The sequence below is a fragment of the Pollachius pollachius genome, assembly GCF_949987615.1.
Source record: "Pollachius pollachius genome assembly, chromosome: 15".
Taxonomy (NCBI): Eukaryota; Metazoa; Chordata; class Actinopteri; order Gadiformes; family Gadidae; genus Pollachius; species Pollachius pollachius.
In genome coordinates this window covers 22,267,365-22,280,969 of record NC_136948.1, presented here as the reverse complement: position 1 = coordinate 22,280,969, position 13,605 = coordinate 22,267,365, and the positions used below count along the sequence as shown (strand labels likewise).

The 13,605-nt window shown below is 40.5% G+C and overlaps 1 protein-coding gene across 1 annotated transcript; it reads left to right on the top strand.

Moving 5' to 3' along the window:
* Positions 1-3,743: 3,743 nt before the first annotated feature.
* dnal1 (dynein, axonemal, light chain 1) lies at positions 3,744-13,060 on the top strand. Its single transcript, XM_079752510.1, has 7 exons — positions 3,744-3,777; positions 7,886-7,995; positions 8,518-8,573; positions 8,764-8,819; positions 8,968-9,094; positions 9,348-9,488; positions 12,522-13,060. Exons 2-7 carry the CDS (start codon positions 7,961-7,963, stop codon positions 12,584-12,586), a joined length of 480 nt encoding a protein of 159 aa, XP_079608636.1. The 5' UTR covers positions 3,744-3,777; positions 7,886-7,960; the 3' UTR covers positions 12,587-13,060.
* The last annotated feature ends 545 nt before the right edge of the window (positions 13,061-13,605 follow it).

Genomic DNA, 13,605 nt, shown 5'->3' with positions numbered 1-13,605 from the left:
ACTGCATTGTTATTATATGTTAATATAAATAATCTACCTCCTTATTGGTGCCCCAACAGCAAATCCTTTTGTGTGATTCATGACCCTGCGGGGCTAACAATGACACGAAGGCAGACCAACAGACACGTATACACAAAGATATACAATGCGAACACACACAACATATACAACACAATAATACACATTCATGCTATGTAATCATGAAGTGTGACTGTATTATCTGGGACAGTCAGACTCATCCGTTTCACACACAGATACATCAACACTTATATGTTGGGGGGAGTTGGATCATAGGATAATTTAATTGTTCAAAGGAACAGATATATTTGCAATGGATAGTTAATATAATAAAGGAAGAGAGACAAACACTGAGGGCGTTATCACCTCTCCTATTTCCACTCCCGGTTCTTCATTGATAAGAGAAGTTTGGACAGTGTTTGCTATTACAAACTCAGTTAATTCTAGTAATTTAAGGTAGACAATACATTTTTAAATATAGCTTCCAAATGTGTGCTACTGCTCTATTAAATACTCAGTGGCATAGTTGTATTCTCTATATCCTCTTGTGGTGACCCAGCTAAGAACACGCACAAAAATGTAATATAGCCTACTTCTATGCAAAATACAACACACATTCAGCACGCACTGTGTGTTATTTATATAGTATCAGTATTTTATATTTTATATATAGTATTAACACATTATAAATATTTATAAAATAACTTTCTGAATGCTGAACAATGATTGGTTGCCTCAGCATACACTCAGTATACTGAGAAAACCAATTCATGTTCAGTATTGTATGAATGATAGATAACATAATATAGCGTTCCAAGGTCAGGTACGTGTATAAACGTAGAAACTTACAACCAAAACCTGGGACTATGCTGATTGGTAACATGACATTTAAACCCATAACCCAACATTAAAATATGATATGCTTAATGTAGTAAACATGCATTAACATGTCGTCTGGATCAATTTGCAACTTGGACATTTTAGAAGTCATTTTGTAAAAAATGTTTGCGTGTTTTACATTGGTGTTGGCAATCGAAAGTGGGTAGAAAGATAAAGTGATAGTGCCATAAACTGTCAATCATTACCATGCTTTCAAAGAGAAGAGATAGAGCCATAAGCTGTCAATCATCACCATGCCAACGTAACGATTCTTAAATCGTTACATTGGCTCCCTGTATGGCAGATGATTTTATAATCATGCTGCTCCCCTATAAATCCCTACATTTTTAAGGGCCAGAGTATATGACTGATATGCGGCCCTGCGGACCTTAGTGGGCATGCGCAGCTCAGTGACGTAGCGGTGTCGTCATAGCAACAGCAGCCGTCAACATGGTGAGTGATTGCTCCCCGTGTTTCTAAGACACTCTTTCACACTTTTTGCTTGAGTTCAATAATAATTCGAATGACCTATTTTAATATATCTGTTTACTGTCGAGATGAGCTTAGTCGATCGAACGTCAAAAATGATCGCGGTGGTTCGTGCACAGTGTTGCCAGATTGGGCCAGATTTCCTGGCCCAATCTGTTGGATGGTCTGTTGGATGCTGCATGGTCCGAGGGTCCACCTATATGGTAGAGAAGAGCATCCTGTTAGTGTCACACCGGGATAGTACTTCACTATCAACTTCACCCTCAGTGAAATCAGCAGTGTACTTCAGAGTACTTCACCCTCAGAGTACTTCACCCTCTGTGTACTTCACCCTCGGAGTACTTCACCCTCTGTGTACTTCACCCTCATTGAACTTCACCCTCTGTGTACTTCACCCTCAGTGTACTTCACCCTCTGTGTACTTCACCCTCAGTGTACTTCACCCTCTGTGTACTTCACCCTCAGTGAAATCAGCAGTGTACTTCAGAGTACTTCACCCTCAGAGTACTTCACCCTCTGTGTACTTCACCCTCATTGTACTTCACCCTCTGTGTACTTCACCCTCATTGTACTTCACCCTCTGTGTACTTCACCCTCAGTGTACTTCACCCTCTGTGTACTTCACCCTCAGTGAAATTTGCAGTGTACTTCAGAGTACTTCACCCTTATTGTACTTCACCCTCTGTGTACTTCACCCTCAGTGTACTTCACCCTCTGTGTACTTCACCCTCAGTGAAATCAGCAGTGTACTTCAGAGTACTTCACCCTCTGTGTACTTCACCCTCATTGTACTTCACCCTCTGTGTACTTCACCCTCATTGTACTTCACCCTCTGTGTACTTCACCCTCAGTGTACTTCACCCTCTGTGTACTTCACCCTCAGTGAAATCAGCAGTGTACTTCAGAGTACTTCACCCTCAGAGTACTTCACCCTCTCTGTACTTCACCCTCATTGTACTTCACCCTCTGTGTACTTCACCCTCTGTGTACTTCACCCTCAGTGTACTTCACCCTCTTCTTCCTCAGTGTACTTCACCCTCTGTGTACTTCACCCTCTGTGTACTTCACCCTCATTGTACTTCACCCTCTGTGTACTTCACCCTCTGTGTACTTCACCCTCTGGGTACTTCAGTGTACTTCACCCTCTGTGTACTTCACCCTCTGTGTACTTCACCCTCAGTGTACTTCACCCTCTGTACTTCACCCTCTGTGTACTTCACCCTCTGTGTACTTCAGAGTACTTCACCCTCTGTGTACTTCACCCTCTGTGTACTTCACCCTCTGTGTACTTCATAGTACTTCACCCTCTTCTTCCTCAGTGTACTTCAGTGTACTTCACCCTCTGTGTACTTCACCCTCATTGTACTTCACCCTCTGTGTACTTCACCCTCAGTGTACTTCACCCTCTGTGTACTTCACCCTCAGTGTACTTCAGTGTACTTCACCCTCTGTGTACGTCACCCTCTGTGTACTTCACCCTCTGTGTACTTCACCCTCAGTGTACTTCACCCTCAGTGTACTTCAGTGTACTTCACCCTCTGTGTACTTCACCCTCTGGGTACTTCAGTGTACTTCACCCTCTGTGTACGTCACCCTCTGTGTACTTCACCCTCTGTGTACTTCACCCTCTGTGTACTTCAGTGTATTTCACCCTCTGTGTACTTCAACCTATGTGTACTTCACCCTCATTGTACTTCACCCTCTGTGTACTTCACCCTCTGTGTACTTCAGTGTACTTCACCCTCTGTGTACTTCACCCTCATTGTACTTCACCCTCTGTGTACTTCACCCTCAGTGTACTTCAGTGTACTTCACCCTCTGTGTACTTCAGTGTACTTCAGTGTACTTCACCCTCTGTGTACTTCACCCTCATTGTACTTCACCCTCTGTGTACTTCACTCTCTGTGTACTTCACCCTCAGTGTACTTCAGTGTACTTCACCCTCTGTGTACTTCACCCTCTGTGTACTTCAGTGTACTTCACCCTCAGTGTACTTCAGTGTACTTCACCGTCAGTGTACTTCACCCTCTGTGTACTTCACCCTCAGTGTACTTCAGTGTACTTCATCCTCAGTGTACTTCACCCTCTGTGTACTTCACCCTCTGTGTACTTCAATGTACTTCACCCTCTGTGTACTTCACCCTCTGTGTACTTCACCCTCTGTGTACTTCAGTGTACTTCACCCTCAGTGTACTTCACCCTCATTGTACTTCACCCTCTGTGTACTTCAGTGTACCTCACCCTCAGTGTACTTCACCCTCAGTGTACATCAGTGTTCTTCACCCTCTGTGTACTTTACCCTCAGTGTTCTTCAGTGTACTTCACCCTCATTGTACTTCACATATTTTGCAGGCAAAAGCAACGACCATCCGAGAAGCGCTGGTGAAATGGGTAAGTCGTATCGTAAACATTGGTATTAGTTAGTTGAGTGCTGCATGCAGCACTGAACTACTGTTCTTAAGTTTTATTCCTTCTTCTTTATTATTCTCCTAGAGACTCCATTCCAATTTTAAAATGTTCAGATTAGCTTAGAATCGCGTGCTTCTTTTCTAATTTTTTTAATCATTTATACTTTGAAGATATTCTACTTTTAAGATACTCTTTTTTACAATGGAAGTCAATAGGAGGATGCGGAGCTGTCCGCCCATTCTCTGACACTTACTACTTCAGACTTCGTAACTTGGTCAATATTTTATCGTTAACCTTTGTTCAAAGGTTTGACAAATCAACACACTTCTGTCTTCAATAATCTGAAAACAGAATTTTGATTACCTTTATACTTTTCTCAAAATCACAGTTTAAGTTCCATGTCGGCTTGTTTTCAGTTGGTCTCATAGACCTCTGAAGAATAGGTCCCTCCTCCGAGGCCCCGGTTCCCTCGGGTAGTTCAAAACGTGACGCAGCTTTTACCTTTTCGCCACCTACAGAGATTGCTATGTACGATCATTCAAAAGACCCACGTTATTTCCCATAGACATTTGACCGAGGGAACCGGGACCCTCAGAGGCGGGACTTATTCTTCAGAGGTCTATTGATTTACGCTGAGGTTAGAGCACGAGGACATGCAGGCAGTGTTGCCAGATTGGGCAGCTTTTCTCGCTCAATTGGACTACTTTTTACGACGTTCAGGCAGCGTTGCCAGATAAGGCGATTTTTCCCGCCCAATTGGGCTACTTTAAATAATGTTGGGCTGGAAAAACTAGCATTAGGCGAGTACAATCAATTTCGGCTGTTTTAAAAACTGGCGAGATCATTATAATTCTTTCTACAAGCATCAATCTATACCAACTGAATTTCAATGGGAATTGCAACGGTCTATACTTTCAACATAAAGGGCCCTATTTTAACGGTTTAAAACGCAAGTGAGAAGCGCCAAATGTAAGCAGCTTTGTGGGCGGTTCTATGGCGATGTTGCTATTTTACCGGCGGATAAATGACCCTTGCGCCCGGCGCAAATCTAAAAAGGGTTGGTCTGAAGTAGCCTTATTACCCGTAGGTGTGGTTTGGGCGTAACGTGCAATAAACCAATGAGAGTGCCATCTCCCATCCCCTTTAAGAGCCATGAGCGCATTTGAACCTGACGAGTTGATATTTTGACAGCGCGTCTGCAGTCTCCGATGAGACAGATGCACATGAATTTCAAACTTCAAATGGCTCCGTTTATGGCTAAATAATACGGCCTAATTCACTCATGGAATAAGGTTTTCTTCCACAACTTCAGAAATACTGAGTCCTCAAATAAATTTTGGCAAATAAAACTTAACACACATATGATATGCGGTAACTGTGGTTCTATTTAATGATATACGCAATACATTATAAACATCGTTTCTTATCAGTATTGTGTGCATTATCGTTATCGACTTGTGTTCCTAATATGCATGTGTCCCCCCGTTAATATACATTGCCATGGACTGTATTATGCGTTACGTGCTTAGGTGCGTGTGTTTAAACAGATGGACGCACACACGCAAGCCCGCAATCATTAATACTTTTACACATACACACACACGCGAGCCCGCAATCATTAATACTTTTACACATACACACACGCGCGCCCGCATTCATTCATTTTTTTAACACTCACTCGTGGTAAAACAATGTTTTCTCACGACCAACCATCAATCCTAAAAGTTATGGGCTTAAATATGTGTTTGCTGTACGTTGTTTGCAGATGCATTGATTTAAAAGTACAACTTATTACCGCTGTGTCAGCTGTTCTTTCCCAAATAATTTACCAAGAATGTGTGGCTAGGTAGATGAGAGAAGCAAAGTGTATGCGCGAGGTGCACAAGCAACATTATGCATGCGCCCTTAAAATAGCATCTGAACAACGCGCCACTGACTTTAAACCAGGTATTTCCTGGTTTGTGGCGGCATTGTTTTCTGAAACTGCAAAATAGCACCAGGGAACGTTTGTGCCGGAACATGCCTCCTCCTTTCGCCGAACCGTCCCTTGGGGCGCAAGATCATTCCCTACTTTACCGATGCGTGGCGGTGGAGGGAAAAGAACGCTCTGCGCCAGTTGCAAACGACACATGCATCAGTGTAGAAAGTCAATTGCGCTGGATGCAAGATAGGGCCCAAAGTGTACATATTTAGAATTCGAAATTCGTCCCAGCCTTTATACCACAGATATTCTAGGGTCTATAGCATACAGTGTTGGGGTAGTTACTCAAAAAAGTAATTAGTTACTTATTACTAGTTACTTCTGTAAATTGTAATAAGATTACTTTACTAGTTACTGCATTTGAAAAGTAACTTCACTACTTATTACTTTACTTTCTCGTTTCTTAATTAACTGTAGATACATGGACAAACATCATAGCCCTATCATCACTTAGCGTTTATTGTATAAATCTATACAAAATAGCATACAAAACCATATGAAAGGCAAGGCAACTTTATTTATATAGCACTTTTCATACACAAGGCAGACTCAAAGTGCTTCACATATAAACATTGTCATACAATAAAATGAATAAAAAATGTATTAATATGAAAGATGAAAGAACGATATCCCTGTCTGCACAAAGAAATGCCTCACTGTAAAATCCACAAACAACAGGATAAAGTAGGCTATGGTGAGGTCAATCAGTAGCAACACACAAGTTTCAAAACACTCATTGGTAAACATGAGAAAAAAAATTAAGTGGTCAATGAAAAATAGAAAAAGGTCACTTTATCCCATACAATTAAAACAGAAATGCACTTAAGCGGCGGTGACACATGCTGTTACTTTATGTTGTCCAAATGCTGAATGAACCTGATCTATTTCGCAAGCTATGACATCGTAAGTGTTTCTTCCTCTCACCCTCCTGCAGGCAAGAGCAGCCTTCTCAGGTTTTAAAGAAATGCTCTCTATTCAGTGCAGTCATTCCTAACTAACTTTTGTTGTTGGCGGACCAAATGTCCATGGTGGTGGACACATGATCCAGGGAGGACTCGAAAATTATTTTAAGCTTTGATTCCATGTTGGTATAACACTTAATACACTTAATAAGGTAATGGGAAAATGTCTTCCTGTCGGATGTTGGCTTGCGAGTCGTGGGTATTTTATCTAGTATTTTTCTAAATCTGGGCGAATCAATAGTCGACAGGGGAAGCATGTCTTCTACAATGAACCATGCAACCAGCCGGACTTTCTGTCACCTGCTTCTGCGCTCCAACACTTGAACACTCCTTTGCTCAAGCAGCTACGTCACTCAAATCGATCGCTATGGCAACGTGCCGAGGCAAGAAGGCGCTGCAGACACACAGGCAGCACGCATGCACGAACCACAACAGATCAGAACTTTACACGCAGGCAAACACGGCTTGGATAACGCAGGAAAGCGCATTATTATAGGCTAGTAAAGTAGTGTAGTTACCGATATTTTAAATGTAATGCGTTACTTTACTTCGTTACCCAAAAAAGTAATATTGTTACTGTAACGCGTTACCCCCAACACTGATAGCATATAACCGCGTTGTCTGATTACAGTTTAATTCATTTTTCACAATTTTCCAGCTCTCGTTTTGAAGAATAATCACTGTGCCATTCGTTTGAATTGGAATCGCGACAGCCTGTTCTTTCAACATAAAGTGTACATATTTGTAATTTGAAATTCGCCCCAGCCTTCATACCACAGATACTATAGGGTCTATAGCATATAACCGTGTTTTCTGATTACAGTTTAATGTAACAGTAAGCTGACAAAATCACTAATTAACACCGCAACTGCAAATTGACCACACAGAGATAACCATGGCAACCGGTCAAACTAATTTTTTTTTGCCATCATTCTGGGCACGCATCCGCTATGTTGATAAACAAATAATCCCCCTATTCATATTTTATGAATATATATATTTTTTTTTTTGCAGTTTGAAAAATGATCTTTTTAAAACACACTTTCAGAACCCCAACCCTCTTGCTGTGTCAATCAAGGGGTCATGGTTATATAATAATGTGGGACTGCATGTGTGCGTTTGTGCGTGTATTATTAATGAATATCAGGAGGAAAAGGCTGGGGAAAAGGTTGATGAGGCCAAAGAAGTGAAGCTCTACGGTCAGATTCCTCCTGTAGAGAAGATGGACGCCTCCCTGTCCACGCTGATCAACTGCGAGTGAGTTCTGGTCTCAGCCTCTTCAACTACATGTAGAAATATGTGACACACATTGTACGAACACATGTTACACAGGTCCATGTGATATACAAAGTAACGACAGTATTGGTGACTCTTCTGTCGGGTAGGAAGGTTAAGGTTAGTTCTATCGGTTAGGTTTTAATGAACATAACAAGTTTTAATACATCCCATAATACCAGCCATGCAATCACTCAACCATAATACCAGCCATGCAGTCACTCAACCCATAAACCCCATAATACCAGCCATGCAGTCACTCAACCCATAAACCCCATAATACCCCATATTTCATGGAGTTAATTTTATGATATTGTTCTTCCTTACATATTTCTTTCATATAATGCCTTGTTTTTTCTTTAGTGTGGTTATTCTGCTATGTAGAAGACAGCTGCATCAGTCAAAAGAAATGTAATTCCCCAGATAACCATGCATCTGATATGTGACGTGACAAAGAATATATAGATGATAATAATGCAACTATTATTATTTATATCTACACAGGAAACTTTCCTTGTCAACAAACTGCATTGAGAAAATAGCAAACCTCAATGGCTTGAGTAAGTTCTTAGAGACTGCACACACATCCATACAAACACATTTTAGATAAAGGAACTAATCAAGAACTGACACATATAAATACTGTTAAAAAATAGTCCCCCAGACAGCCATGAATGCACACACAGACACACACATCAAGTACATTCATATTCCATGCAAAAAGGGTTAAGAATCTTTGTTTCCTTGTAGAAAACTTGAGGATACTATCGCTAGGAAGAAACAACATAAAGAATCTTAACGGACTCGTGAGTTCACAATAATCCCTACCTACACAATAAGGGTTTACCTCTTCTCACATACATGCTGCAGAGACACATGTACAAAGATACATCTGTGTGTGTGTGTGTGTGTGTGCGTGTGTGTGTGTGTGTGTGTGTGTGTGTGTGTGTGTAGGAGGCAGTAGGGGACACATTAGAAGAGTTGTGGATCTCTTACAACCTGATTGAGAAACTGAGAGGAATCCATGTCATGAGGAAACTCAAGGTCCTCTACATGTCCAACAACCTGGTGAAGGAGTGGGGTGAGTTCCCATGTTGTTACATTAACTATTATATTGAAAATACAAATGTTTTTATTGGATATGTTGTTGGATATGACATATGTGTGTGAGTTGCATTTTATTTTTAAAGTAACCAAACAGTTGAGGGTTAAATTTGATCACATATTCAGAAACAGTACGGCTGTTTCCACATTCTGAACGCTTTGGTCCATTCAAACATCATCTAATATGTCGTATTCATTCGAAGCTAACAAGCTAACCCTTCATTCTACAGGGGAGTTTGTGAAGCTAGCAGACCTGCCGTGCCTGGTGGACCTGGTTTTTGTGGGAAACCCCCTGGAGGAGAAGTATTCAGCCGAAGGGACGTGGATGGACGAGGCCTCAAAGAGGCTCCTTAGGCTGAAGAAACTTGACGGTACTGACTTCCGACTGCTTGCTGGATTTTCCTTCAGCTGAAAATATTCGATAGCCACCCGTCAACATGGATTTTAATGAAGAATGTTGTGTTGACCAAATAATACTAGTAGGCTCGCTGGAACAACTGTTCAGAGTAATGAGTGCGCATTCCTCTGCTCTTTACAGTTGAATTCTGCCATTGAATTTTAAGCACTGAATATTTATGCATTGAAATAACGTATCTGAATTTTTTGTTTTTAACTCTAACTTGTTGTTTTAACTTGTTTTAAAATTTTCAACAAATAATTGTCTCAGATATTTTTCAATGTTCCAAATTCAAAATCTAATATTCAACGGAAAAAAAAATCTATATGCAAAATTCAAATGCAAAATTCAATCTATAAAATTCAACTGAAATATTTTCAACGTCCCAAAATTCAACATGCCAAATTTAGCTGCAAAATTCAATGCATGAAATTCAGTGTTAACATCCGGGGACCTAAGTAAGAGCAATTAATCCTAGATTCTAGATTGCGGCCAAGCAAGGAGAGAGAGCGGGAATAAGCGCGTCACTCATTGGATACCCGTCCAACTCTGATGCAGGAAGGCATGTGTGCTAGGCAGGCTTTAGCCAAGTCCAACAGCAATGGCTGTTACAGGAAATTCCGCTGTTGCACATTTTCGGCAACATGCACATTTTCGGCACGAGTTTGAAGCGTAAACAGGAATGAAGTCGTTGTGCACGTGCAGAAACATGCACAAGCTTAAAACGTAACATTTGTATCATCATCGATCATTTGGAATGGGTGCATTAGTTTTGTGACACCGGGCACACCTAGTACACCTGAAAAACGGTTGATATGCCTCTGTGGTGGCATAATGATAGCGCAGTGAGCGTGTGTCTTGATACAGGTATGATGATGATTCAGTTGCCACTCAGTGCACAACACTGGCGGCTCTGCGCTTTCGTTGCACAGTGCACATTGCACGGCTTCAGATCGCCCAAGCGTCACACCAAATGTGGGCCAAGGGACCTCGGATGGCCCCGAATTTGTGGCCTAATAAATTGGGCTCTTAACCCACTACAATTACCCTTAAGCTGCATGCAAATCCACTCAAGTCTAAACGGTGTGCATTATAACAAAAACATAAATAAAACATAGGATCCCCCTCACCTTGTTATTAAATGTTTTTAATAAATACATTTGATTTGATTTCATTAGCATTTTCCAGACCCATACTGTAGTGGCAAAAAAACGTGGTCAGGTTTTTCTATAACCCCAAGTTTAAATTTTCCTATCATTTTGCCACACGGAGAAAGCAGGCATTGCTTGACACCCAGTTTGTGTCCAAAAAAGAGTGAGAGTTTGACTGTCCAAGGCCGTCATTTGGCCGTCATTTATTGTAAATAAAATATAAACCAATTAAGGATGCAAAGCAAGTATCTTTATCAAGGTGTTCACAGTTCACAAACAGAACGATCAATAACTGTATCTGCTTGCCCGCGTTCTCCCAGTCATAAGCTTCCGTCACCAATTTAAAGGGTGCACCATCACCACCTGTAGCAGGTGCGTACTCACCACAGGTTGGAAAGAAGGAGAAATAGAAAGAGTCGTTCAAAACTAAGCCCCAACCACAGCGAGTTCTGCCAGCATCCAATGCGGAAGTGATAAACATTGCAGTAGCACCTGGTGGCCACTACGAGGCGGTACCAAAAGGGAGCAATTCTTCATTGACTCATGTTAAACAGGCCGTTTTCACCGTCTTATTAAACCTATTTACAGCCTGGTCCAAAAAAACATTCTAGTCAGTATGTTTAGTTCAAATCTCCATGAAAACACTGAGGGGGTTGAATTTTTTTTTAGCAGGCTAGTTTTTATTTTATTGGAGGTTAAAATCTATGAATAATTAGGGGCGCGGCCTCTTGAGTGACAGCTAGCCGCTGACCCTCACCTCGCCTCGGAGGCTAGTTTCAGGATTAGCATGCTATCTCCGTCATCTTGACCTCGACTGCGTTCATTCCTTTTGTTCATTCCGGTGCCAAGATGCCTTGCTCTGCGGTCAACTGTACCAATCAATCGTTTAAAAACTAATGAGCTACGAGCTAATTCGGTGTACGTCCCCTAGATGGGCGTGTCTCCCTCCCCCCGACGTCACATCAATGCCCTTTTTATTGTTAGAGGAAATGAGGCGGAGTCAAACTATGACAAGACGGCGACGCTTGTAAGCCAAGAGAATCGGATGCAGTTGGAATAACTGGGGTCTGCCCTGATGCTATATCCATTTTATATACTATCTATGTTCAAAACATAAAAACTTAAATGCAGCTCCTACACATACAATGGATAAGGCGTTTAGTACGGCCCACCACCGTTGCCTCTTTCCCCATAAAATGAAACAGTCAGTGTTTAATTACGTTAATTTACCTTTGAGCATTTCCTATTATAGGCTACTGTGTAAAATTCTGTTTAGAATTAACGTTTGTATTAAGAAAGAAAGACCCATCATCACAGCCGTTGCCGTTGGACATGGCTAAAACCTGCTCTGCACATGCCTTCCCGCATCAGAGTCGGGTATCCAATGATGGATGCGCTTATTCCTGCTCGCTCTCCTTGCTTGACAACGATCTAGCATCTAAGATCGATTGCTCCTTACTTGGGTCCCCGGTTGTTAACACTGAATTTCATAAATTGAATTTTGTGGCTGAATTTGGCATGTTGAATTTCGGGACGTTGAAAATATTTAAGTTGAATTTTATACATTGAATTTTGCATCTGAATTTTGCATATTGAATTTTTTAACGTTGAAGCTTAGATTTTGAATTTGTGATTATTGAAAAATAAAGGTGAAAATGATTTGTTGAAAATTGAAAGAGTTAATTTCAGAGGCAAAAAAAATCAGACGTTATTTCAATGCCTAAATATTCATTGCTTAAAATGCAATATATATATATACATTTTTTATCTGATGAGACAGATATACTTCCATAGTAGTGGTTCATCTTTAAGATGCAGCATAACTGATAATATCTTCCTGTTCCTCTCTTCATAAGGAACCCCAGTCATAAAAGCAGAAGACGACGAGGGAGAAGGAGAAAGTAATGCAGCTGAAAAATAAAATATGCAGCTGTTAAACTAACATTCCTCTTGTTCTCCCTCTCTCTTTTTTACCTTTTTTTAAACTGTTTTAAAACATACACCAATGAGCTGTGATCCAGATAAATGCAGGCACTGAACTGATTGCTTATTCTGAATTAATAAAGTCCATTGGTTTTATCTGAAGCGTACACACACTGTGCTGTTCTGCATGTTTTGAAGCACAACTGGTTTTAGGTGTATTCACTATTGAATGTGGTGGTATGGCACACGCTCCAAGCTATAGTCCCATGACTGAATGCAACAAATGTCCTCCAACATTACTGTGAACTCAACATATGTGAAGCCCAGTGTACCGTAATCCTAGCAGATATACTCCACTTGGAGTTTCTGAGCCATGTGGCCCTTCCGCCTTAACTCATACCGTTAAAAAATAAATTTGACATCATAAAACACAAGTTGTTTACGGCTTCCGTTGATAAATGCAAAAATCCAAATGAAATCGTTCTGAAATGATAAAATTGTTCTGGCTGAATTTCTGTCTTTGATATTGAGAAAAGTTAGAAATTACATGTTATAACAATGTTTTTCTGTAAATACACCTGTCTTATACGCTTTCAGAGTATGTTTATGGGCACAATATATTCCATTTAAGGGCTAATTCAACCTGTTCTTCTGTATCCATACCCTTTATCTGAGACTTTTTATAATGAACATCATAAAAAGTTGCACTTCTCTATGCGTCATTTATTAGTGTCATGATAAGTCAATGTATATATGATGACTTAATGGTTCTAAACAACAAAAATGAAATAAATGATATCAAGCTAATGTGTGTTGTTCATTTGTTTTCAGATGCAAATGATAACTAAGAAAATGCAATTTCTTGCAGAAAATGCGAAAATGAGAGTTGTAGTGCAAAGTGAGGTTGAAAATATATTTTAGTAAAGCCCCATAGTTTAAGATGTTAAGAAATGTTAAATAGCTTAAATCAAGAGAAGGCAAGTGAGTCTAAATTGAGTAAACAATATCAGCATGCAC